At 37.3% G+C, this 27,741-nt stretch overlaps 4 protein-coding genes across 8 annotated transcripts in view; 1 reads left to right on the top strand and 3 right to left on the bottom strand.

Moving 5' to 3' along the window:
• Positions 1 to 18,917, bottom strand: part of LOC108088835 (receptor-type guanylate cyclase Gyc76C) — a 40,234-nt gene extending 21,317 nt beyond the window's left edge. The window contains exons 1-3 of one of the 4 annotated variants that reach the window (XM_017186801.2): positions 18,547 to 18,917; positions 14,612 to 14,903; positions 4,691 to 4,924 (exon numbers count right to left, since the gene is read on the bottom strand). The gene's annotated coding sequence lies outside the window, so the exon portion shown is untranslated. Of the gene's footprint in view, positions 1 to 4,690; positions 4,925 to 14,611; positions 14,904 to 15,519; positions 15,701 to 18,546 lie in introns of those variants that run through there. The other 3 variants (XM_017186804.2, XM_017186805.2, XM_017186802.2) reach the window with 3 other exon arrangements.
• Positions 18,918 to 20,507: 1,590 nt separating this feature from the next.
• Positions 20,508 to 21,725, bottom strand: LOC108088837. Its single transcript, XM_017186810.1, has 2 exons — positions 21,484 to 21,725; positions 20,508 to 21,291 (listed from the first exon to the last, which is right to left on the bottom strand). The coding sequence occupies exons 1-2, from the start codon at positions 21,611 to 21,613 to the stop codon at positions 20,561 to 20,563; spliced, it is 861 nt and encodes a 286-aa protein (XP_017042299.1). The 5' UTR covers positions 21,614 to 21,725; the 3' UTR covers positions 20,508 to 20,560.
• A 282-nt stretch (positions 21,726 to 22,007) lies between these two features.
• Positions 22,008 to 22,887, top strand: LOC108088839 (protein PBDC1). Its single transcript, XM_017186812.2, has 3 exons — positions 22,008 to 22,134; positions 22,188 to 22,295; positions 22,362 to 22,887. The coding sequence occupies exons 1-3, from the start codon at positions 22,123 to 22,125 to the stop codon at positions 22,722 to 22,724; spliced, it is 483 nt and encodes a 160-aa protein (XP_017042301.1). The 5' UTR covers positions 22,008 to 22,122; the 3' UTR covers positions 22,725 to 22,887.
• Positions 22,888 to 23,137: 250 nt separating this feature from the next.
• On the bottom strand, positions 23,138 to 27,424 carry LOC108088836 (nuclear hormone receptor HR78). 2 transcript variants are annotated; one of them, XM_043209065.1, is made up of 5 exons: positions 27,230 to 27,424; positions 26,107 to 26,194; positions 25,714 to 26,034; positions 24,704 to 24,973; positions 23,138 to 24,548 (listed from the first exon to the last, which is right to left on the bottom strand). In XM_043209065.1, exons 2-5 carry the CDS (start codon positions 26,144 to 26,146, stop codon positions 23,374 to 23,376), a joined length of 1,806 nt encoding a protein of 601 aa, XP_043065000.1. In that variant the 5' UTR covers positions 26,147 to 26,194; positions 27,230 to 27,424; the 3' UTR covers positions 23,138 to 23,373. The 2 variants fall into 2 exon arrangements, with proteins under 2 accessions (XP_043065000.1, XP_043065001.1); XM_043209066.1 differs by having other exon boundaries at positions 25,720 to 26,034.
• Between the last annotated feature and the right edge of the window lie 317 nt (positions 27,425 to 27,741).

Below are 27,741 nucleotides of genomic sequence, written 5' to 3'. Positions count from 1 at the left end.
TGGGGAAATGCAAAAAATATTGCAGAGTCAGTATGACATTTTGATTGTGCAGAAAAATGGGAGGTTATGGGAGAGTTTTGTGGTTGTTTTCCCATAATTAAACTAGAAAAATATTTCACACAAAATCCGGGGAAACTAAAAGAACAATTATTTAGACCACTTCGCAATTAATGCATTGCCGAACAAATGCTATAAGCTGCTTAGGAAAAATCCTGTTTAAGTCCTCGGCAGTGGTACTTCCTGCAGAACCTCTTCAAACGGCACTAAAATTTTCTTAAATAAAATCAATAAGCTGCTTTCAAAACCGTATTCAAGGGCCTTAAATATTTTGCATTTGGCGAAAGCCTTCATCAACAGAAAATCTCCACTCGAAAGGGGAAATCGATTAAGGGCAAATGGTTGTTGTCAAAAAAAATGGTGTTCAAAAGGCCAGAAGTAAAGGATTTGAGAAGAAAGCGCAAGGCTAAATTTTTTCTGGTTTGGCGCCAGGAAACTCGGGTGATTCCTAATTAATTGGTATTAAAGTAATTGGTGGGCCACCGGCGCCGCAGAAGTACTAAATACATGCCGCCCATAAATACCCACTCTTCTACTGAGGCACTCTATCAATTCGTTGTCGGCCGTTGTCTATTTATTTTGTTATTAAATAATAAGACACAAATTAATGCAATTTGTTTACCCAACCGAACTCAAGGCAGGCGGTCTCTCTCAATTAACCCCCCAAGAAGAATTGCCGGGCAAAAAATAAAATAGAAGAGGACTACAAAAAATAACACAATAAGCTGAGAACCGAGAGAAGACAGAAAAACCTATTTCTGTTTTCTGATTAGTCATTGTCTGGACACGCGACAACCGAAAAGTAGAAAGCGAAAACGCATTAATTAAGCAGTTAAGGTCTTCCCAGATTACAATCGGCGTATAAAAAATGCCCAAGAAGAGAAGCTCATCTCAAAACGTGCCCAGCCCAGCTGGCGGCACCTCCAACATAGTGCCAGGTCTTCGGTCTTCGTAGCCTCCAAACCTTGCGATAGACGACTTCCAGGTCACACGATAACACTGTCGAAATCTCAAACCTCAAAATGCAAACAAAAACCTCAAATTTGACACTACATGATAAATGGTTTTCTGTTTTTTCAGCTGCCAGTTTTTATTGATGCCTCCGGCTACCTGACCAAACTGGATGCGATTGTTTTCAATTTGTTTTGGCTCCGCTTTTGTTTTCTGGCAGATTCAATTAATTGGCATTTTCTTAAATTATCCGATGAAGATGCCCAATCAAATACTCTTTAAGTATAATTGGATTTGTTTTCGGCTTCTCTAATAGAGTTTGATTGCTTTTTAAGAGCATCTCTTGCAAGTCTTTTCTGAGTTCACTAGTTTTAATGAAAGTTCATATTCTTTATTTGTTCAACTTTTAAAAAATAAAAAATGAGGCTGCAACCTACGGGTATAGGCTATATGTATTACATATATTCTTTATATTATATATACTTGAATACAAATAACACAGTCCTTTTCCTGACATGCAAAACTTATTTATAAAAATAACCTATAACTGTTTGCATATTTTATATATTATTTTACATATTTATATTTACTTTTTATTATTATTTTTAACAATATTTTTAAAATGTACATGTATATTAATCGCGTGCTAGTTTTGATGTCACAAATGTGAGCCTTACTCGCATTTCCTTGCTCGTAAGCCAAAGTAACTTAAGCACTTGGCTAAGAACGATCGTTTCCCAGACCACTCACAATTGACTTCTTTGGTGCTAACTTAATTGCGGCTCGACTCAAGTAACCCAATGACTAATAGGCCCCATTGAACTTGTAACCCGCGAAGCCCCCTCCTGCCACCAATCAAAGTCAGTTAAGTAAAGTCTTCGACATTTTGCCGGAGCAGCCAACTCGTCGCCTTCGCTCCATTGATTGATGGACTCGGCGGGTCTACTGGGTTCTTCATTCATGTCCCGAGTGTGGGTTACACATATTTTTAAGCTAATTACCCGGCGCCTACGACTCCCAATCTGAGTGGTATCACATATAGCCAATCCGCAAGCACTCACGTAAATTATTGGAAGGCGAAAAGAATTACTTGTCAAATACGTAAGTACAAACGAAACACTTGATAAGAACTCGAGATAACCAAATGATTTTGTCGACAAACAAAAACAAATAATTGGCTGAGGGCGAATCGAAATCGAGTTGAACAGTATAATCACTTGAAAACGTCAGTTATAAGACCACTCCGTCCAACTATAGAGCCCCGAAAACGATCCATCGTCTTTGAATCGCATTTCAAGTGTTGCCATTGACGTTTAATTGCCGCTTAACAAATTTATTCTCCTTACGCTTTTGTTTTCTTTTCGGCTTTTTCGACTTTGGCTCCATGAATAATGACAGTTGAAGCTTGAATTCATCTCATGAGTCTTTGGTTTTTTTGTGAACCTAGTCTGCGGGGAGGCTGAGGAAAGAGCCGAATCGAAACGGTAGACGATATGGAGAACGATTGTTGTTTGTTATTTTTCCGTGTGTTTTGTATTTTTATTTCAACTGTTTTTTGTTAGACTTCAACGCTTGCCGGTTGTATAGAAATTGGATGCCCTTGGGTGGCTTCCGCATTACGATGAAAGTGAATAGATAACAGAAGGCGAACAAAAGATAGTGGTCGAGTTTGGCTTCCTATTCAAATTTGGCTATTCTGTTTTGAGTCGAAATCTGATTAGAACTGCATATTAATTTGGCCACACAAAAATTGCTCTAATGCGATATTTTATAAATTATAGCAAACTAATTTAAACTGCAATGCATTTGGCCAGCTTTGCATCAATAAATAAGGTGAACAATATTCATATCTAAATAAAAGATGGCTTTAAAATTCAATACTTTTATTTAACGGGCAGAAACACGCTGCGCTTTTTTTGTTCTACAAATACAAAACTCAATACATTGGCTTCAATAAAGCATTTATTATTTATATCTAAAAGCCTTTTTTAACTGAAACGTTTGCTAATAGGTTAACTATAATTAAAACTTTCAAACGAGTTTAAATAAATCAAATAGCAAAAAACCATTAACCACAATTTAAATATTGACCAACTGTCACAGCGAGCTTAAATTAATTGAAATTGTGCAAGGCCCGCTGCTATTTTTAGGTTTTTAGACAGATTTAACTGTTTGCGTAGAGAATCCGTATCTGTGATCTTTAGGTTTGCTAACCTCTTTGGCTTAATCAGCTAAAAGTTTTTATCTCGAGCTTTATCCCCAACACACGCCTTCATGCCTAATGAATAAGCAACGAATTTTTTCCTGTTTTCATATAATGCTCCGATATACATATATAATATGTATGTATGTCTGATGGGGTCGTATTTCTGCATGGCAAAGCTATATCAATGGAGCCCCGACGAGACAACCTATCATGTTAGTAATCGCGGTTCTTTGTAACTGCTCGGATTCTATTTTTAGACGGCGCGAATTCAGAGAGAACAAAATTTATTGTTTATATAAAAGTTATCTTTAAATTATCATTAATTTATCGTGCATAATAAAATGTGCGGTTCTCCATGTCAGCATATTGCCCTGTCTCCGTGTCTCCGTCTCCATGTGCGAGTGGACTTGTGGTTGAGCGTCGCTAAATGGCGCGGGCTTACGAATATTATACGCTATCATACGAGAATGGGTCTGAGAAAACAAATGAACACAAACTGAACACAAAAATGTGTAAATTACTGTAACAGTTGCTAATAAACAAAAGTTAACAGAGGAAGGCGGCTGAAGGTTTTCCAGCTCGAGTGTAAAAAGAGAAGATTTCCACGTTGCTTCAGAAAAGTTCTATAAATAGAACCTACGACAACTTGGCTTAAGATAAAGCCTCTTGACATGCTATACTCTCAGAACCATGTAATTCCATTTAGCTGTTAATTGAGTTTGAAACAAGTTAGTTCCGCTGACTTTCTTGCCTCTCCCTCTTGTAATTTCCTAGGAACTATAAAAAAAGAAACATCGCTGAAACCATAAAGTAGCCAATGGCTTCGTATTTGCATATCGAGCCGAGTTTTTTAACTAAGTTGCCAAAACGCTTTTGGCTCTACGAAGCTGTGTGGAAAGCAGCAGAAATTCGAGCGAGTTTGGCCAGCCGCTGAATCAGACATTGACGTTGAAAATCGACAAATAAACGTTGAAACTTATATACCTACATGCGAACGCATACCCACGATATATAATCATGTGCGAGATGTTGTATAAGAAAGCCGAGTTGTGTTCATTGCACAAATTTTGCACATGTTCGGTTTTCATTTCTGATTCAATAAGCAATTAACACATTTTGAGTAAATTGCAAGCTGCGAATTTGCAAAATGCTGTACATCGTTAATACGTTTTATACACTGTTAAGGGATCGAGATTGAGATCAACTGTTTAGGAAAAGAGGATTTATGGAAAAGTTTTCTTAAATTAAAAAGTACAACCTTCTACAAAGGTACAGAGCATAAAGCATTTACTCTTTATATACAACTTTTCAAGCTTTTAATTTTTTTTTAAACTGTGTATGGTAAATCAGCGTATTTATCTGCATGTCAACAAACAAATATTTATTGTTGCGAGCCAAAAAAGCAGTTCAAATTTTTTTTAAAACCGGCCTTAACCGACCAATATTTTTTGAGCATTGAAAAAAATTAATACTCACGCGGGATTTATGTTGGATAGCCTGTAATACCGAGCCGCAATTGTTGGTTTAATATAAAGAACAGCGGCGAAAGTGTGATTATTGGACGATTGGTACTACTGTTGTTGTGAATTGACAATTACTACGAGGGATATATGTGGCTGGCGTATCAGGATAAACCATAAAGTCTGGCAATCAACTGCAGTTCCTTTTGTTAACGGGAACATAAATGTTTACATTGATCAGGAGCTGGAGCTGCAAGAATACCAAAACAATTTCATACATTTCCATAAATTACAAATTGATGAAAAGTGTGTATAAACACGAAGAGAATATGCGCCCCCGGTAATTTACATTCTGAATCTGATGGTCTGAAAAAACAGCAATTAACGAAAAGTCAAAGTTGTTGAACCGAATCAAGTTGACCAATTTACACATAAAACGCATATACATTTTAAATTAATTTCTTTTGGCAGAGATATTTTTATCGACTTTATCAATGAAATAATTTTTTTTTTGCACTAAAAAAGAGTATACTTTTTTTTAGATTTTATATACAACGTTTCCATTTTAAACAGAATTAAATTACAATGCAAATTAATATTGTAATTTTTCATTAATCCGGGATCAATGAACACGCAAAAATTTGCTTCCGCCGGAATGCAAAACTGTTTAACTTAATGGATTTTAGACCTTTTTTTTGCACAATCTATTGATATGCACACACTACAATATCGGTTCAATGCCAAAAGGCAGGCATTTAAACAGCTGTTGATGAGGTTTCGCATCCCCTTGCCTTAAGCTGCATTTCATTTTACAGTAGAATCCTGTTATAACGACTCCGCTTATAGTGTCCGTCCGAGTATTGCGACGAAAACTCGATGGCTTGATTGGTCCCCAGACAGACTTATACACTTAAATCCTTCTGCTTAGTGCGTCTTCCGGGTATAACGACGAAAAATCGTCGGTCCCTTGAAAGTCGCTATAAGCGGATTCTACTGTACTTTCATCCCTCAACTGGCGTTTTTCCGAAGCTCAAGCTGTTGCCCCAATGCCACCCAGGTGCAACCATTCAAGTAACGAAACCAAGTTGCAGAAGAAAGCCCTTTAATAATTATAAAAAAACGAAATAAAAATAAGACCCATTTCAAAAGTTACATTTAAAATGTTGTCTTGTTAATACCTATGTTTATTTTAAAGACGCTGTGCAAAAGTCCCTAACGATTCCAATTAAGTGACTGTTTGCCGTGGCAACAAATTAGCCTGAGTCAACATGGCGAAAAGCTAAATATATAAAAAGCAAGAGGTAAGTAAAAATTATTTTCCAGCTTTTCTCAGTAAAACGCCAACGCATCACCCCTGCAGGATTAAGCTCTAGAAAAATCATTGATGTTTAAGACTGCAACAGAAATTACCCCACTATAACCAAGCCACGTTTTAAGCTGAGTCTTAAGTAAGAATAAGTAAAACTATATCTTTGAAAGTGGTTGAAAGAAAGGAAAATGGTAAGTGGGTCGGAAAAGTGTTTCTTTAACTGAAAAGCAGACATAATTTCAGGCCCAACGTTCGGTCAAGTTATATGGAATAAAGAGGATGAAAACAGAAGGATAAAGGGAACGATGTAAATTAAGAGCATCAATATAACGAGAGGATTTCAATTAACCTACATGCCTTTATGCGGGATTCCAGCTTATTGTAAAAAAGTCTACATATTATGTTGCTCAATTTTCGTATAAGAAATCGAGAATACAACTTTATTGCTAAGTTTGTATATAACTCAACTGGAAAATCGGTCATAAGCAAACTTTTCCCATAATTTTCGTGCTTTCTTAAAAAGTTTGAAAGCAATTAAACTTCTGCACCTTTACTAAACTTTATTTATATTCTTAAACATTTAAAGCCGAATGATAAAACTGAAGTGTTAAATAATTTTCATCTTTAAACATTAAGCAAACCTCCACAAAAAGAACACAAAAATGTCAGAAAAAATATGCGGAAAATTCTTCTATCTCTCGCTATCGTCCACTGCAAATGCGACTCCTGGTGGCCACCGTGAAATAGCCTCTTTGACATTCACAATCAATTCATGTTAGCCAAACCTACACCACCTGCCCACAGCCACCGAACTGTGCCACATTGGACCACTGCGACATATAGGATGCTATAAAGCTCGGTGACAAATTGAGTTTAAGCTGGTGCTGGTGCTGGCCTTTTTTCGCGGACACCACACATGCAGCAAGGTGTAGTTGCAGATGGATGCAAATTAAGTCGGCGGGCGACGCAAAGTTAATTGCTTTCACACAGCGCCTACCCTGAAAAGTATGCTAAGCAAGCTTGTGCATTTGTTTTTTCTGGAAAACGGAAGGAGGGAGCTAAGTTATTAAAAAACTTTTGTGCCAGTATCCCATGTTTTCTTTTGCAAGTATTTACCGCCCCTTCGTACTTCATACTTTTTTACATCTAAATTAGTGGCGGGAGCAAATTCGCAGAGCTCATAAAAATAATAATAAATTTGCCTTCTCTCTCGTTTGTGGGAAATTGCAGAACAAACAGTTGTTAAAAGCTCCAAGAGTCGTAAATTTATGGCAAATGTTTGGGGAGGAGAGACTAGTGGTGGTGGTGGTCTAGTGGATATATGGGACCAGTGCTCCAAAGGTATGCATATTGACTCGCACATCGCAGTGCCCCGCACCTTGCCGATGGCGATTAATGCTAATAGAAGGAGCCCCGCCCAAAAATTAAGGCAAACAACCGCAGCAACAAAGACAAAAGGAAATGTGGGGGAGAAAACCCTTTGTGGACCTTCCACCGCCTGGCTGGCGTCGTTTTCTTCAATCCACTTCGCTTACTTATTTGTTTATTAAACAAAAACACTTAAATTGCGACCAAGGGCAAGCCCACATACTGAAAGCGACGAAGAAAAAGTCGCGAAGAAAGGCGGAAAAATCAGTCGGCAGGAAAAACTGGCCCTCAGGTAGGCGGACACTGATGAGGGCGAGAGTTCCCTGCATATTTTCATGGAAAATTGTTTCGCTTCTTGTCTCGCTGGCAACCGAAGACCGTAGGCAAATGGACAAGAGGGCGGTGAAAAATGCAACATATTTTCCAAATTGTTTGCTTTTGATGAAAAATAACTTTAAAGCGAGCGAGGGTCACTTTTGTTATATCAAAAACATACGTGAAAAATGGAAAAAAAAACATAAACTCTACCCTAAAAAGAGTTATACCATACTTCAAAACTTAACATTATTCAATTTACATTGTCTAAATAAATCCTGAGTCTATTCTATTGTATTCTATAAATACAACAATTATGTTAATAAGCATTGTTTAAAATTATTTATTGTAGAGGTTAAACTTTTATTTATTATTCGTTCTTGTTCTTGTAGTTAAAGGCTTTTTCTGATATTTAATTTTGTAACAAAAAAAGAAAGCTACTCAAAAAATTTATTTCTTAAATATTTATTTGTTTCTATGGTGTCGAAAAAAATATTAATAGAGCTTGTGATACGAAATGTAAATGCATTTATGTCTTTCTGCAATATCTGAATTTATTTACTACCATTGAATCTGAAACAGCTAAACCTGCCACCGCAAATTCGGTTATCTGTTGCTCTCGGCGTATTCAGGAACTTAATTTATGCATATAAGCGGCGGCTTGAAGTGAAATCCAAGGAAGTGGCAGAGGGCACTACAAGACAGGAACTGGCAATCGACACTTCCGGGGAAGGGGCAGGTGCTGGCAACGAGAGAAAACATTGCCTCCGGTCAAATCGACACCGTCTTGTGGCAGTGCCCAGAAACACCAACTTGGAAAGGGCCATTAATGCCAAGTTAAATCAACATAATTTAGTGCCGGGCCTTTGGGCCAAACATAAACAAATTCTGGGCAAAACGAAGTATACGACAAAAGCGCTGAAAGGCCCTAAACTGTTTCCTTTTTGGCCCGAGTTGCGATTCAGAAGACTACAATGTTGCCCAAATCGGCGAATAGATTAGCAACCTTGTTTTGGGTATATTACGATTATGTAAATTAAGTCTACTGAAAGTCAGGTTGGATGCGAAGTATTTGTGGATTTCCGGGAATCTTAACACTTAGGATATAGGATAAACAGTGCGTAATTGGGGGAAGCGTCAACAAAGACATTTTGCGGCTATTTATGAAAATTACATACCAAAATAATTTTGAGGTGATAATATAGTTAACGTAATATAGTTTTTTATCCTTTTGGTAACATTTTCTTTATTCACGTAAACATTTCATTCGTTTTACTGTGAATCTAAGTGGCTTAAAGTAGGGTGATCTTTATCTTAGTTAAAAATAAGAGATTTATTTCCTTACTGCAAAAATGTGAATAGGAAAATAAAGTCAAAAAGATGTGTGTTTATTACATGAGCTGTCCAGCAAAACATCTAGATTTTATCCTACTATTTTGCTTGAACTAACGCAAATGTCTCACTGCTAATTCCCGCATAATTGGGCGTAAATAAATAAACCAACAAACGAACAATTATATATAATTCCATCATGAAGCATTCTGGCACTAAGTCTACTGATTGTGTTTGAATGGTCTTTTGTCTGCGTCTCCTCTTTCAGTTGTCACATGTCATGTCTCACAGGAATAAAGTCCATGAAACAAAAGGCATCAGCAGAAAGGTTTTCTATTGGCCAAATTAAGTTACGCCCAACTTTTGGCAGCCCCCAGAAACACGTACACAATTAATTTTCCATCTTTCCTCATCACCAACTCTTTTTTGGGTACTATATTTAAGTCGCCGACTAACTTTAACATCATTTTAATTGCTTCCCATATGATGAATCAAAGTTGGATTACTTTGGTATTTGGACAAACATACATTTTTTTTATAATTATTTTTGTTTCCTAATTTTTTTCGTTGCTGTGAAAATAAATTTGACTTCTTGATTGAACCCTATTCAGTGGTCTTAAATGATGGCTTCAATATTGACATGGCACAAGTGTGCATAAACCTGTACATATACACACATATACACATACATGCACAAAAATCTGTTCATTGGTAGGAGGTAGTTGTCCCTGTGCTGAGTATTTCATATTGGGAAAATATTTAGCGCAGAAGGTTTTCCCTTTGATATTTTGTTAATTGGTGCAAAAACAAAGAGGGTTAAATGTGGTGTGGAATAAATTCGAATGATTAATGTTTGCTCGTATGGTGGTTTCCCCGCGTAAAATCAAATTTTTTCCAAGAGCATTAAAATCAATAAATCCTTCAAAGTTTTTTAATGTTATTATTGCCATTTTGCAAAGATTTGTGTTAGACTTTTTTTATAAATATAATCTGGTATAGCGTAAATCAATTGGAGTTAGGAATTTCGCTAAATTCGGCAGCGCACCATAGCATCTGGGCTTTTATCGATCTCCCCTGTTTTAGGCCCTCATCCGTGGGTGGTTTTTGGTGCGGGGTACATACATTAGCATGGTCGTACGAGTGAGTGGATTTCGAAGCGGACGATATAGTAGAATGGCAGAGCAAAGTGGTCGGGGTTCAAGAGGAGCTCGGGAAATGGTCGCCAGGCGACGGGCAATGCTGCGTTTTTGGGTTCGCCTATTTCACGCTCCGTCAAAACTGAAGGAGGAGGCTTATGCACTTCTCGGTCTCATTGACGTAATTCTCAATGAAATTGTTGTTGCGGCGATGACTGATTGTACTGCACTGGCTGTTAGCGGAATGCATTCAAGTCGACTAATGCGAGAAAAATATTAGACTCAGGCTTAAAGAGCAAAAACAAATTGTTTGCCAAACAATCCACGTTTTAAACTGTCCACCTACTAGTTGGAATACAAAATGAATTACAAACATGTAATTAGAAACAAAAAGTTTATTTACTAACAATACCATCAACTTAATTGTATGAATAAAATAATGTAGTGTCCATGATGTTCACTATTTTTAAGCATTAATTAATTATAAAAACTTTTAGGCCCTTCTCAGTTCGTAACATAATTTTACTAAGCTTAGTATGCGCCTCATTTAAAATAAACACATGCAAGTTTTTTTTTTACAAAACCATTGCAGAATTATGCAAATTGTATTCATTGTGTAATTATAATCCTAAGATATCCATCATCCTGCAGCCACCGAATCTTAAAACAATTAGCAAAATAGCAAGAAGGAAGCCCCCGCTTGGCAATTACGGAAAGGAGTCAAGGGATCAGAAACTATCTTCTGGAGAATTTGCATATATGCAAATCTAATTACTGGCACAAGGATATCGAGGACTCTCGACTAACTAACAGACAGCTGGCGTCTTCCTTTGTTGCTTTAGTTGATGAAGAGGAACTAAGCCAAGTCATTGGCATTGATAAAGCCATGGTCACCGGGTGTCTGCCATGTTATGTCTAATTTATGCAGTGCCAAAGACTTTCAAGTGTCAAATTATTTATAGTGGAATTTTTGCTACACATCTCGCGGTATTGTGTATAATTTTAATATGCAAACACAATATGTATGTTCACTCCCAATTGGCCAACACAATTATTAAAGAAACCACAATTTCGTGCTAAATTATTGCCCAAATAATCTTATTTTCTTTAAAATAAAAAAGCGGCCGGAATTTCTTATGTTAAATAACGTGGAATTTTTTATTATTCGCAGCGACAAACATTGATTCTGTGGAAATTTTTTTCTTAATAAATCTCTTATTTCTTCTGACACTGTTTGTTATTTTCAGATTTCTGTTTATTATTTTATCAACGCGCGAAAAACTTTTCAGGCTTGACAGCAAAGAAAATTGTGAGTGGAAAAAAAATGGCATGTTTCTTCTCTCCTGCTTGTTTGACATAAATTTATGGTTGAATCAAGTGACACTAATATTGGAATACTAGAAGGTGAGATCGATGCAACCAGAAGGTGAATGAAATAGTTCATAACTCTAAATTAAATGGTGTTTTTACCATTTATATAATGGTAACTTATAATAAGTTACATAATATTTTACATAATATAATTTGTCAACAACAATTCCGCTCGCCTTACTCTTTTAGTTTTATAAAAGACGAACATATTTCCACATTTCAAAAGTGTTATTTAGTATTTGGCCTCTAATTTGATTATAGGCGTGAAATTTCTTGTTGTCATTTCCAAATTATTTATTTATAATTGTTTTGTACCATAAATTTTTTATCACAATTACTTGCAAAAGAAATTAACTTATATTCTGCTATTTTGTTTTTATTGCGTTAGGAGTTTTAAACAACTCTTGCTATGGCAATTTTTAGCTGAAATTAGGTATTTCTGTTCGATTTCCTATAAACTCTTCTGATCTGCAGAAAGCAAAATCGTAGCTCACAAATCTACAAGACACACACCTGTACGCTATAAAAGCAGACATTCAAACCAAGAACAGAAGACTCAAATTGAATTAGCAGGATGCTAAATGATCACACGGTTGCTCTAAAAGAAAACAAGAAAAGTACAGAATTCACAAGCAAGAAGAAGAAAGTTAGATTTTTGTTGTTAGCGAAATTCGCAAAAAGATACAATGCTGCTGAATAGACTAGCCGAAAGAACACAGATACAGATACTCAGATAGCAGTGCACCTATGCCGCATATTATTTACACACAGACGAATAAAGATACAGCTAGAGATAGAGATAGATAGCGAGATAGAGCTGAAAAAGGTTAGGCGACAATTCGCTCCAAGTTCCAGCACTGACATTCTGCTGTAGTTGTTGGTTCTATTTTTAGCACATTAGATGATAAGATTGCGTCGTGGCCAAACCGCAAAACTTTTTGCGGTTTTGACACAGAAAAATATGCAAAAGAAAGGAAACAAAACCTTTATTGTTTTCAACAGAAACAGATCAGGACTTGTTTTAAGTTATACTATTAATTATAATTCGTAAATTTCGTAATTTTCATACATGTATATTATATTTTGTACATGTTTATAATAATAGATAATAGTTTTCATTTCAACTTTTAGCTCCAAGAACTGTTTCATTATGTCTGTTATGCTCCTGTGTTCCTCCCTATTATTCGCCTAATTCTATTTTCATATATTTGAGTTCCCAAGAAGTAAATTAACAGTAATTACAAACAATTTGTTGTTGCAAGGGATTCTATATTTAAACTAAAAGTTTTAGATGTTGTGAAAACAACAACAAGGGAAAGACTAAACAAATGCTGCCGAAATATTTCGGTTTGTTTGTTTTACTTTTTGCGGATGTGACGACGGCCTCAAGGGAAATTATGCTACTGCGTACACTTTAGAAAGCAATGGCTTCTAACAGAAATGCACACCAACCTAATTAAAAACCTTTAACTTTAAAATTTGTGGATATGTTAACAAAAACAGAAAACTAAATTTATAATCATCGCGTTTTTTAAACGAAATAAAAAAAAATATATTCGTTAATTAAAAAAAAATGAAATATTAACAATCCGCAGACAATAAATATGTTAGAATAAAAAGAATGGTCCATAACTTGAGGAAAAATAAATTAATAAATGGTCTCACGAAATTAAAGAATATATTAGTTTAAAAAAATATATAAAATTTTATGAATGTTACACAGATAATAAAAATTTTGGATAAAAAAAATAGCGTTTTTTATGTCCTGGTCTTATAATGGAGAAAACACACATATAGCTAAATTATAAAAACTAAATAAAATTTATAGTTTATAACGTAATTTCAATTGTCATAATATTCTTCATCTGTTACACAAAAATGATATATCGTTTAAACACAGTTAAATCCGAACGTTATCATGTTTTGTTCTAACTTCACTTTCAAGAACACCTGTTTAATCTGACTGGCTATTACCACGGCATTGGCTTTCGCTGGCGGTGGAGTCGAACATATTTATTACTTAATATTTTGCAAGCAACCATCGTGAAAATGGGAAGCATTTATTTTTTTGCGCAAATGTTGACATAGAACAGATACCCCGAAAATTGAATTCAAAGTTAAACGTATGAACATTTTGCGTTTTTGCCGGTTGCCAAAAATAATATTCTCTAAGGTCTCGAGGAAGCTGTCAATTACACCCGCCGCTCACATACTCGCATGCAAACAGCGAGCGCCTCATTATAAATACACAAATTTATTATTAGAACGCTTTCAGACACATCGAACATTTCAATTTCATTAGCAAACCTAGAATAATGTAAACATACCAAAAATACAAAATATGCAATCGAACATTTTATTTTTTAAAATTTTTCCACATCATAAAAATTTTACTCGACCAGAAAACGCAAATGAAATAGCCTGAGAGGGCTAGAAGGAGGTTGCTGAAAACTGTACAAGCAATGCCGGCAATTTAACCATCCCCAACCGACCCCTTACATAAGCTAGGAAAAGCCAACTTGTTGCGGTTCATTGCCGGCATTTCAGTGGCCAACTTTCATCGAACTTCTCCATGTGCTAAAGGGGGACGGATAGGAAACAGGAAAATGGAGAAGAGGAGCAAGGGTCCCACAGCAGAGTTAACCAAAGTATTTTGGTTTCATTGCACTGACTCCCCCATTGGCATCACATACGCATCTTTGCAATTATTTGAATTGGAAACAGCTCGATTTTCAGATAACCAAGAAGTATAGGTTTCGGTTTGAAAGAAACTGCCAGAAAGAGGGGGATAACTTCAGTAGAAAAGGATTTTTTGAATAATTTAAGCATTTAATTTAAATCACTCCTAGAAATTAATTCGGTAAATTGGTAAACATGCTAAAATTCTTGTTTTCAACCATAATTTTTTAAGGGTGTAGTCACCTTAAGCTTGGTTGTGATTAAGTAAGTTTTTAAATTAATTAGACCAACTTTTTTTTGATCCAAAACAGACATTTGTAGAACTCTTTCATCTTCTCAGACATACAAACACATGTAATTTTCTTATCGTGGAGTGCGGTTTTGTAGGATCTTAGTGGTGTTTTTGACAGAGATTAGGTTTACTTACATTGGTTGGCCTTGGCGTTTTGTCGTCAGCTTTGCCAGAGATCGCTTTACTCTTCTCTCTCTGCCTTTTTATCCGTTGTTTTCGTTTCGGATGCCTCCCACGTTGGCGCTCGGATTCACAGTTAGATAAACTTTTTGTTTTTCCGTTTTCTCGGCGCTTTCTTTTCTATTCTCCTGTTTTTTGCTGGGTTTTTGCACTGTGTTTATTTTTCTAATTGGCTTGCCTTTTGGTTGTTTTACGATTGTTCACTTTGTGCTTTTGTTGCTGGGTTAGCTATTTACTCGCCTTTGCTCTTCATATGGAAAATATTGCGGTTAATATAAATTTAAATTTTGCGTTGATATTGTTACACACAGAAAGAGATCGAGTGGGAGAGAGTGGAAATCTAACTAACACACTTGTGTTTTTAAATCGAAAAGAGAATGACTGCAGCGAAGAATCTGGAAGAACAATGGACTGACTGCCGATAGGTCAGCACAAAATCTTAAAATTATAAAAATGTATTTTGTTTTTCTCATTATATTTATAACAAAAATCCAAAAAGGAAAAAATCGCGCAAAGTTCGTAGTAGCAGTATTCCAGTTTCCAAAATTTCACTTTTTCTGTGGTATCAGCGAATTCCACGGACGAGATAAAGATGTACGCTGGAATCGCTTATCAGGGACACGAAACAAATCTGTTATCTTTGCACTGCTCTGCCTCACTCGCTTCAAAAACAATTATCACAAATTCCAGTTTTCGTTATTTTGTCGATTTTTTTCCCGCATTGTTGTAAACTTTATGGCTCTGCGCCTGCGAACACTCTTGTTAACACATTTGGCGGAATTTGTTTTTCATTCAATAATAATTATTAACACAAACCGCACAGAATATTATTCGAAATGCTATTCGGCTTTTTACTTTTTCACCTTTTTCGCACTCTTTGGGTTTTGTTTTTGCTCCAATCCAATCAGAAAAATATATATTAAACATACATACATATGCATAATATCGGTTTCTATGTAGTTGTGTGTGTTTGTGTGAGTGGGGCGCACGCGGCTTTGGCAATCCGAAAAAGCAACTTGGAGCGCAGGCGAATAGAATAATACTGAAAGCCCCAAACGAAAACCGAGCCAGCAACACCGCATGCTCCCAAATCTGTCACTTTGGCTTTTTTTCTAGCTTATAATATTCTTTTTAACCAGGGCCATCAAATTAACCAGCAATGTTATTCTCATACTATTTAAGTGCGTAACAAAGCGCATTATTATTTAAAAACTTAAGAGAATTTTCTGGTTCAAGGGAAACACAAAAATGTAAACGTAAATTTTAAAAATAACTATTCCCTATTATACTTTTTTTTAAAATTTTTTAACATGTTTGTAAAATAAAATACCGTACATTAAAAAACCTGCTATTTTCAATGTCTACCACCAGTTTTAAGGACAACCATCTTTACTTAATCATCATAAAAATAAAGCTGTCAAAGTAATCTTAAAAAAAAAATCAGTCTTAGTTAGTTCTTTAAAAGTTTGACACACACAAAGTAGTACCATATTGAATAAATTTTTAAGGAGCTTTAAAACTTTTATGAATTTTTTGCTTTCTCAAAATTGGTATTTCCGTCTGCCAAAGATTCAATCCCTTGGCATCACTGTCTTGCATGCTCCAATCAGCTCTCCACTCTGCATCAACATGTGTGCGTGCCTTAAAAGAGAGAGAGAGAGTGGTCGCGAGAGAAAGATCAGTTCTCTCGCAATCGCTCTCGCTCGCACACATTCATGCAATGGGCATCTGCAGCAAATTCTATTTTTAAACTTAAATTAATATTGTTCTTTATTTTATCAGCGCGAAAATAAAGCTGGCAGCGTCGACGTTCGTAGGCGGCTGCTGCGAAGAAGAGGGTGCAGTGAAGACCAGAAAACAAATAAATAACACGAGAAAAACTAGACGCTGCTTCTTCTTTGCTCGCTATCACCGCTTGATAAGAAATGCGTTAATCTTTATTAAGCACTGCCCCTGTGTATATGTGTTGGTGTTTATTCCATTTGGCTAGTGTGTGTGTGCGGTTGGGGAGTATTAACATGGGAGTTTTTCATTTTTTGTTGACAATTTCCGTTGGAAACTTTTCGCTAAAAAGGTGCTAAACAAATCTGGCAAAGTCCGAAAGGAAAATGTAATTTATGCATTAGGCAGCAGAAACAGGAAAATAAAGAACACGAGAACAAGCAAAGAGTAGTAATAGAAAAATCGACCCAAGACTGCAACAACTTGTTGGATGACTCAATATTACAGTGGGATAGAACTGTATTTTAATAATAAAGGATTTTCAGAACAACCTTGTTAAAGCAAACACTTTTTCTGAATAGTATTATTTGCTTTACTTTGTTTTTCTTTATAAAAACGTTATTATATAAATTATAAATAAGAGCTTAACAATTGTAAGAGCTTATTAAGGTCCAAAAGATAGTTCCAATATTGCACAAATCGAGTCCCTTAGTCGTCATCGTATACCACATTCTTTTATAAGTTCACATAAGAAAATTTAAACGATTTTCAATCCCGTTTAACAATTTATTCATGTGTATGCTTAATCATTCATGAGGTTTACAAAATAAATAATTTGTTTCTCTACCAGTTACTTCTTGTTTACATTGGAGGACTTTAAAAAAAAATATTAGAATTCCAGTTATCATATTTAGGATAACTCTTTTTGTACTGCGGTGATTTGTTAAAATCAAACAAAGGTTTTAAATAAGAATCACAATTGCTATTTGATCAGATGCAGGAAACATTTTAATGGGTATTGGTCTTAAGAAGTTATTTAATTTGGGTAGCATTTCAATTTTGCCTTGCAATACTTTAACATAATGTTAGTATTATGAAAATGTGATTATAATAGGCTATCCAAAAAGACTTTGAACCAGACATTAGGAGAATAAAAATGTAATAAACAAGCCACGATTGCTTCACACCCGCAATCACACACCTATGTATAAATGTATGCATGTATGTATGTAGGCAAAAAAACGACAGATAGTGAGAGTGATCTGTTTTATCAGTCCCGCATTGCTATTTTTAAACACATCACGCCCTAAGTGGCAAATCACCCAAAAACAGAATTGGTTCCTGTAAATGTGCCAAAACAAAACCGTTTAAAGTCCCGCTCCTAAAATTATAATCACATTTTCCGAACAAAATTGTCATCCCTGCAAAAGAGAAAGAGGGTGAAGGCGATTGAGAAAATAAATGAACAGTTGTGATAATCCAACAAAAACCTAAAAAAAAACCAATCGGAAGTCGAGTCGCGTCCTTTGTACATATGTAAGTAAAATATGGAATTCACTTTTACAAAGGACCGAAAGAAAAACAACTTTTTCTTTTTATACATACAACTACAAATCTTAGTGGATCGGAAACGATTTGTTTTTGTTTTTTTTTTAAGCATTTATGTACAAATAATATTTTATAAAAAAGCTAATGTACATCTTGCATTCCTTTCTGTTATATATTTTTTATGTTGAAATGTGTTCTCAACTTCTGGCTGGGTGCAAAAGTGCGTGAGCGGCAGCCAAAACAAAAACGAAGCCCAAACAAAACAGAGAGTGGAAATGGTGTTTTTGTAGTTGTTTTCAGTGTCGTGACAAGTGCAAAGAGCGCCAAATTGGACATTTTTATGCATGGGCCGCCTTTGCATTGGGAAACTTTTCCGACTTGTCTTTATTGTTGTGTATTTGTTTTATCACTGGTGCACTTTTGCCTCTGCGATCGTGTGCGTCGTTGTGTGTGTGCTCCTCGGTTTTCGAAAGAGCAACTCAGAACGCAATTAACTCAAGAGGCGTGTTTCTTGTTATCATTTAATTCACAGTCACTGTCATTTTCACTTCGGTCGATTTTCACTTGATTTGATTCGTTTTATTCAATTCGTTCTTTCGGAATCAAGATTTCAAATTTACCGCTCTTCGGCTGCGAGTTTCGTCCGCGTTTTCTGTTTTCCGTCGCGGCTTTTGAAGTAATGGCACAAAAAGTGATTGTTTGCCCCATAGTGCCATGGTAGAATAAATACGGTAGTCTCGTCGTGTTCGTCAGTCCCGAGAGCGCTATCCGAACCTTAACGGACTGAACCTGAACCAACGATTCGCCAGTAATTTTTGTCCGCTAGAGGCGCTTTTTCAACCTGGTCTACAGAAACTTTACATTGGACAGCGTTTTTCCAATTGGGACGTTTGTTCAAACGGTTGAGCCGATAACCCGAGCTAGCCGAGCGAAAGAAACAGCAATGGTGTGAGTTGTTTAACCCCTATTTGGTGTGCGGTAAAAAGTAATAGTAATATGTATGCCAAAATAATATACTTTTATATAAAAGCTTGAAATATGTCCCGCAAAATAAAGAAATGCTCTGCGAAATTGGGAAATTAAAAAATACAGTTTTTTTTTTGTATCCATAATCACTTTGAACTTTTTTTCATAAAATTAATTTCTTTTTTAATAACTTTTATTAAAAAAACAAAACCCAGAAATGCGGTTTTGTTCCGAAATTATCAAAAATTGCTACACAAAGTGGTCGTTTACCCCATAGTGCCATGGTAGAATAAATAACCCTTGAGCGGTGCATGGGGCTGTCATATGACAAACCTGAACGCGAACGATTGCCAGTCATTTTTTATCCCCTAGAGGGCGCTTTCTTACAGCTGGATAACGGTTACTTTACATTACAAAACGAGGCAACGTTTGCTTGAACGGTTAACGTTAAACAAAGCTAACCCGAGAGAGCCGAGCCCGAAAGTCACCCGAAAAGCCGTTTTGCAATCGAACTAGTTTGATTTTTCTTGGGAGAGAGGCAACGAACAGTTCTTCCACTTGTTGAGTTGGAGCAAAAGGCAGAATGGATACCTCTCGATAACAGAGAGAGGATGACCTTAGGCTGGCTTCTTCTGCTGGAGCGAATTTAGATGGTAACGTGCATTGACTCAATTCTGATCTCCGACATTTCGAAAATTATCTTACTTTATTTGTTAAACTACAGAATAGGTCACGGAAATAAGCATTTACAAAAAATACCTACGATTATTTTGCACTTCCTTCCTTATACCGTATACTTGGTGCATTCTATGACAGCTCCGGCCAAAGTTCTGCATGATGCCCTTTGGCCTTTGGTTTTTAAAATTATCTGTTGGGATCTAATATCTTTTTATGATTCCATTTTTTATGATTTTTTGAAAATGACTAGAAATACGCATTTAAGCCATATTTTTCTCTTTTCCATACAAATTTTTTCCGACATTGTCACCTTAACAAAATCATAAAAAATAGAAGAAAGTAGATTTTCACAAAAATTCGTCCTTTTTAATAAATATCGAATGAGTTAAGAAAAGTATGGTATCATTCAAACGGCATTTAAATTACCTTTCCATTGATACCAAAAGTTAAACGAAGCAAGTTTAAGTTTCGAGTATATTTCACTTTTATTTTGTCAAAATACTTTTGACCACCATTGTATGTAAATTTATTTGTATAAAAACAGAAGTATATTTTTCAAAAAGTTTTCAACTTTACGATATGTTAATAATTATAAAGTTAGAAAAATGTTCACGTTGTATGATGTTTACAAAAATAGAATTCGAATGTCAGAAATTTTAAAAATAAAATGCTGTATCTACGATTTAAACTCTGTTGGTTTAAAAATACTTAAGCTAAATTTATTTATCTAAAAAACAATGATTGTATACCAAAAAAATAAAATATAATGTAGTAGTATTTTAACTTAAATTTTATATAGGGTTTTTTTATTTGGTCTAGACTCGTATTCTAATATGATATTATGGTTGTGGTTAGCGTTGCTAACTACTAACTAATACTACTTACATACATATGTACACTATAATACCTTCTGCAAGGATACCAAAAAGGCCTTAAAAACGATTAACGTTGTTTTTTATTACGGGTATATTGGAGGATTTTGGTCATTTCTCACATGAGGATGGATGGATACCGCATGCCAGCTATCATGGGGCGCTCCTTGCCGCACACCTGGAGGAACTCGCTCTGCTTTCGGGTGTACATTGAAGCTCGTCGGCGAAGGTCGACGTTTACGTTATTCTCGGCTAGCAAGACGCGTCCGTTGATGTGGATGTGGCTGTTGGTGATATAAATGTTCTGGGAGGGCTGGGATCTTTCCGATTGTGTGACCCTCTCTGAGTTCGATGTGCCGGACAACGTTTCGGTCAGGGACTCCGCTCGCTTCCACACCACCATGGGCTCGTCGGAGGTTGGACATCGCGATACCTCATTTCCAGATTGGGCACTTAGAAAACTACCTCTGCTACCTGTACTGCTTATTCGAAGTTCCTGCAAAAGCTCGCGCATTTCCAAACACTGCGATTGTAGGACGCTTATTTGCTCCCTGAAATCCACGTTGGGGTCCAACAATTGCTCGAAGGGATTCAGCTGGCTTTCCTGATCCGGCAACCGCTTTTCAGATGCAAGTTTCTCAGTCTGAGAAACAGATACCGAAGGCAGGGCCTCGCGACATTTAAGATAGCTCTTGGCCTGCACTTCCGCCAGCTGGAGCAGCTTAGACAGGCCAAAGGTCAGGGCGAAGATCACCCCGAAGCTCAACGCGAATTCGTAGGTCCCTCCCGAGGGAGTCTGATCCAGGGGTCTGTGACATTGGTGCGGCTCAAAGGCAATACCGGGTCGCTCTGCAAAGAATTAAGCAATACAAATTAGAACGTGTAACGAGTACTTGACTTTTATTCATACAGTAAGACTTCTTTTCTTTTTTTTTTTTTAACATTTAGTTGGACCGCTCTTTGGGAAACTTTCTCAAGTTAATTTAATAATGTTTATGTTTAATTTATTTCTAAAAGTTTTTTAGGAGTTTCGCTTCTCACCTGTATAGATTTCCACTCGGTAATCGGAGAAGCCGCGGGTCCGGATCTGAACGACGTGCTGGAAGCAGAGCAGGACCCAGGCTACGAAGGCCAATGCGATCAGGAACAAGAAACTTATGCTTTCGAACATGACTGCCGAAATTTTTGTTGTGTGTAATTAACATGTGTAGATGTAAAAACAACAATTGAGCTTGTGAGGTTTTCTGTGGAAAATGTGAAAGTGAAAGATGGGAAAACGTTGAAAGTGACATGTTAATCAACAAGAATATTCCTACTTTGATTATTCACTGGGTGGCTGGAACTCACATGAACAAAATTGTAATGCCTTTTGAGTGCTAGTTGAACAATTAACTGAATGTAAGTTTATGCTACTAAATTAAAAAACCAAGCGAGAAGTTATTTAAGCTGAGAGTTGCAGAGTTTTCAGATTATATTTTTGTAAAAAAAGTACTTCAAAAACCTGTATTTTCTTAATCTTTTAACTCAAAAATTAACAACATTTTTGAATTTAAGATCCATTGGTATTTAAAGGCCTCTTCGTTAAGATTTTTACCTTAACCGACGTCTGGTCTCACATAAAGGAAACGTGATTTTTTAATTAATATTTTGGAAGTAATTTAGCGGATTTTGCCAGTTAAAATGGAAATGCTGGTATGTCGTAAAGAATATGTTAGATCCCGAGCCTAATTTATGTGTGGTTTCAGCAAGGAGCATCGCTGCTGTCACGGCCAGCAGACGAATTCGGGAACGACTCTCTGGTGGAGGAAATGTGGGCATCAAAAGCTCTGGAACATGCCGAGGTGCATTTTAATGTATGTTTGCTTTGTTCGCTCCTGGAGATTCTTAACTGACAACATGATTTTTTTAAATCCTTGCAGCTGATCACCAGCGTTCATCCCTCCCAGCTAAAACTCACGCCCTATGACGACCAGATATATGCCACCTTTCGGCAAGATTTCCCCGATCTCCAGGTGGGCCGGCTTACCGACGACATCCTCAAGTCCGCTGTGGAGAAACTCAAATGGCGCCACTTTGCCGAGAAGTTTAACAAGATGGACGATTATTCTTACGGCACCCTTATGCGCGCCGATGCCAGCAAGGAATTCTCCCCGGACAACTCCATCTTTGTGTTCCGCGTCCAGTTTCTGGCTATTGAAATTGCTCGGAATCGGGAGGGTCTCAACGATGAGGTTTACGAGAAGCATAAGCCAGCCAGAAAGATCCCGGAGGAGACCCAGTAGCTTATTGCTCCGCCTTAGCTTAGATTAAGTCCTACAGATTATTTGCATTTTTAGATGGTGTCCGTCTAGCTACTATTATAAGCAATAAATATATATTTTTAAAAAAATGGATTATAAAAATATTAACAATAAATTAAAAAATGTTGGTCCTATTTACTAACAATCTGCATTCGCATTTAGATTTGGTTAAATAACTGGGTTTTTACGATAAACAAACAAATCCAAAATACCAAAATATATTGACATTTTTTTAATTTATGAAGATTTGAGACCAGACAAATCTTCATGGTGAAAAGATTTAACGGTCTAGAAATAGTCGAAGACCTATGAAAATATTAATTAATCAAAGTCTACGAAAATATAAACTTTTTATTAAATTGCCATTATACTTATTTAAGCTCAGTAAACACTGGTTAAAAACATATTCGCTTTTATTGGGAAATCGATTCCTTTAAATCTGTGATTAACAACAAACCCAAGGTTTCAAGTTAGAAAATATTGTCTTCTCTAAAGTACATAATGAATATATTAAATATCTTTTAAATGGGGATTTGCCTAGTTTCTACGTGTATTGCCCGCACTTGGTCCATCTTCAGTCTTTCTTTTGGGTAGCCCTTCAATATAGCCTACCCCTTGTTGTCTTTTATACCTAAAGTCCACTGGTGTTGCTGGTCATCAGTATAAACGGAATTAAGGCATCCATCTGCATTTGGCCCACCAGATTAGCGAAGAACAGCTCCTCCATGGCCTCCGAATCCAGGCTACTCAGTGGAAGAAGCCGAGCCACCAGCAGATTGAAGCGCTCTTCTCCACTGGCGACGCCTGCCTGCCGCCTCAAACTGGACAAAGCGTAGAGCTGGACTCTTCGAACATATCCCCGCAGCTGCCGCTCCTTGCGCTGCTGTAGAAGCGATGGGTTGAAGAGAAGTATTAGCCGTAGCAAGCCGAACTCCAGGTCCGAGACCTCCAGCGACTGGAGCTCCTGAACAAAGTCGTGCAAAGTCCTAGTAAGATTGGCCATTTTGGAGATCTTCAGCGGCTCGATCTTATCGATATCCGCGAGTTGGCGAGTGCTCTGTATAAACTGACCGATAATGGTGGGCACCGATAGCTGACCCTGGCATTGGGCCAGGGCAATAGCCATCAGAGCTGGCCAGGCTCCTCTAAGGAGCTTCACTTGGCTATGGGCGTCCAACTGCTCGAAAACGGGAACTTTTCGAAGGGTGTGGATGGTCAGAAAAATGATCCTCGATCCCGTTTCGCACACGTAGTGGATGTTCAAATAAGAGTGGACTAGGGTAGGCGGTTGAACATGGAAAGCACATTGCACATCGGTGAGAAGTTCTTGTTCGAAGACCCCCTCATTGACCACAAAGTCGCCTCCGCCGCTTCGATTGCCGCCACACTCAAAGTCCAGATCCAAATGCTCAAGTTCCGTGTCGGCGGCATCCTCGGTGCCACTGTCTTCCGCCTCGGAGTCGCACTCAGGCTTGACACTCAGATTGCCATTTCTTTCGAGCTGGTTTTGGATGGGCTGCAGGATCTGCAGCCCCTTGTGGATCACGCGGATGTCCAGCGAACTCTGGATAAGGCCCATTGTCGAGGTGGTGGGAAGAGCACTTGATGCTTCGCCGGCGTTAAAGTTCAGGTGCTGGGAGTTGTTGTTGCTGGCGCTGTTCGCCAGCAGCTGAAGGCACAACGTGCTGCTGTTGTCCATGGAGTCGTCTTCGTCGTCCTCGGGATCAGCCTTTGGAAGATCTGGTGAGTAGCTGCCGCCCTGCTGCTGCTGTTGCTGTTGTTGCTGCTGCTGTTGGGTGGCAAACACTGGAAAAAAAAAATTATATTTTGTTAGGGTTCCAATAAAATAGAAATAGTACTTCTTATTTTGGTTACTATACTATTACTCTTAAAAATTTTAAGTTCAAAATTTTAAACTACTGTGACTTTATCAATTTAAGAGTACTGATCGTTAAACTTACTCAAAGTCTGTGTTAGTTCCGCAAAATTCAACCCCATTGGGAAAAGATTCTCATTCAAATTGAAGGTCGTTGCTGGCGTGCTGTGCACGGGGGGCGTGGCCGCTGCCTCGGCCTTGACACTGTGCCCCTTACCACGCCCCTGTTGGTAGCCGGATTTGCCGGCGAGGTAGGCGGAGGAAGTGCCTCCCCCGCCGGAACTGGATGAGCCGCCGGCAGCAGCAATGATCCCCTCCTTTCTGTCCACAATCGGTTTCCTCTCGTGCTGCACAGCTGCGAACCAAAGAAAGCAATTAAGTAGAGCAAGAAGTTGTATCAAGATGCGGTTTGATGAGTTTTCAGGCGAGGTGAGCAAGTGGGTGACTCGGTTAGTGTGTGTGCTGGTTGGGATACGTTTGTGCCCCCCGCAGCTGCAGGTTTAGGATGACGAACACGTACATAATTGCGGTGGATATTCATGTAAGAGAAGGTAACGTTGAAAATGCAATTAGTTTTGAACCTTTTATAACTTGCTATTAAAACGCCTACGGTTATTAACTATCCAAAATCATTTTTTTTTAATACACAGATAAATATTTTTTACCGATTTGTAGAAGTTACAACACACCGGTTAAATTTTGTTTCTAAAAAAAACTAACAAAATAAATCCAATTATCTGTTTGTACTAAACTCAATTTAAAATATAAAAAAAGAGGTGAACAAGTTTAAAACCGTTTTGGGATTGGCGCAATAGGAAAATTTCGCTTTGATACGTTTTTACAAGTTGCGGTTTTAAGAACTACTAAAACTTTTTCAAACTTCACTTTCTGTAAGTACCCTTCCCATAGGCATATAAGTTAATAAATATTCAAGGAACACCATTAGACTTAACGGCCACTGGCGATTAGCCTTTCTTAAGAGAATATCCCTCGACTATATAGATTCACTGCGGATATGGCCTGCTGGAGCACGTAGACCCTGGCCAGGCCAGGGATTCGATAATAGCTTGAGACGACGACTTAAACGAAAATTACAATCACTTCGCATGCCGCTGGCCAGGCACTTCTGCAGCCGGCAGAACTGGCACCGGTTCCGGTGGTGCTTGGTGACCTCGCAGTTCATGGCACCGCGGCACTGATAGCCCAGCTGCTTGCGGATCGAGCGCTTGAAGAAGCCCTTGCAACCCTCGCAGCTGATGGCCCCGTAATGTCGCCCGGAGGCGCGATCTCCGCACACGAGGCACAGCTCCACGCTCAGCGTGGCGGATGCTCCGGCTCCGAGTCCCACGCCGCCTCCGCTGATCGAAGTACCTCCAGAGGCACCGCCTCCTCCCATCAAGGGCATCGCTCGGCTTTCTGCAAGGTCAGAGGGCAATGGCTGTGTCAGAATGGGCTCCAAGGTGCAATGACTCGTGTGACCGAACTCACCTTCGCTTTTGATGAACGCCTCAACCTTAACGCCGTCCATTGTCACAACAGCAGCCGTCAAAATAATGGTCTTAGACCGCGAAAACAACTGAAAAAATAACAAAACAAAGATTACGAATTTAAAAAAAAATGTTTTTAGCTATATTTGAATATCGTTTATAAAAGAGAGTTTAGAACTCAAAGACCAACTTAAGGTCAGCAGGTTAAAATTAAAAATTTTTTGGAAAACAATATATTTTAAATGTATCTTGGGGGAGATTTTAGTTTCCGGGGCGCCAAGATTTGAGGACATATTTTGGGTAATTGGCCCAAAATAAACACTTTTTAATAAATAAAATTTTTCGATTTCTCGCACCGTTTACGAGATATCGAGCCCTAAATTTCGGATTATGGTGAGGGCTGGTAGCAGGCGAAATTACTTATTGCACATATTTTTCGTGGAACTTTCAAGATTTGCGGTACTTTCGGTCGAAGACGAACACTTAAATTTATTTGTTCAGTTTTTAGCTTAGTTTTTTTTTATAACAATTGCCTCAAAAAATAATATAGCATATGTATCAATGCATAAGTGCGCGCGCACTTATGCATTGATACATATGCTATATTATTTTTTTGAGGTAATTTTTATAAAAATAAAATTTTGGACAATTTTCAGTTTTTAGCTTAGTTTTTTTATAACAATTACCTCAAAAAATAATATAGCATATTATAAGTGCGCGCGCACTTATGCATTGATACATATGCTATATTTATTTTTGAGATAATTTCTTAAAAAAAATTTTTTCCCAGTGTAACGGCCGCACTATAAGCCGATATTTAAGGCTCGATATCTCGTAAACGGTGCGAGATATCAAAAAATTTTGTTTATTAAAAAGTATTTATTTTGGCCCAATTACCCAAAATATGTCCTCAAATCTTGGCGCCCCGGAAACTAAAATCGTGCCGTATCTTGATTAGTCAACACGTATATTCTTAGTCAAAAAATATTTGAGATGTTAACTTGCTGACTACTATTATTTTGAACTGAACTGTAGGGGGTCTGCTACGTTAGCTATTTTAATAGAACCCGTTTCGAGTGCATCAGTGTTAGTGCTTGAGATGTGAATAAGTTGGTCTTGCTTACTTGGCTTTTAGAAAATTCTTATTGAACGTCTGCTATCACCATCCCGCACTCTTAAAGTATCACTTATACGAGGCACTTGATAAACAGAATACTAGGCCCGATTAGTTTTACTATATCGAGGTAGTATAAGCCTTTTTTAACCTTTCCGCACGAACAAAAAATCTCCTTGTTCCAATTGGCTTAAAGGCAGTGTGACCACAGCTTTGCCGTTGCAATATACCACCCGGCTCTCAAAAATGTGCTAAAGCTTATGGAACGTATTTATTTCAACACCAAAACCACTTGTGGAGCTAAACAAAATACATAACTGACCTAAGCTAAAAATATTAGTATTATTAATAAAAAAAATAAATAAGTTTTAATTCCAGTAGCTAGTTTTTCGACATTGAATTACTAAATTTCTTTTAAAGAATTCGGATCAAATATAAATTTAAACTTTAAAATTAAATTACAAATTTCAGAAAATGCCTCCTTAATTTGGAAACGTTTTTTAAGCTCAACATTTGCTGTAA

The sequence above is a fragment of the Drosophila ficusphila genome, unplaced genomic scaffold (genome assembly GCF_018152265.1).
Source record: "Drosophila ficusphila isolate 14025-0441.05 unplaced genomic scaffold, ASM1815226v1 contig_106, whole genome shotgun sequence".
Lineage (NCBI taxonomy): Eukaryota > Metazoa > Arthropoda > Insecta > Diptera > Drosophilidae > Drosophila > Drosophila ficusphila.
The sequence above is the reverse complement of the archived record's forward strand: the minus strand, read 5'-3'. Positions and strand labels throughout refer to the sequence as shown.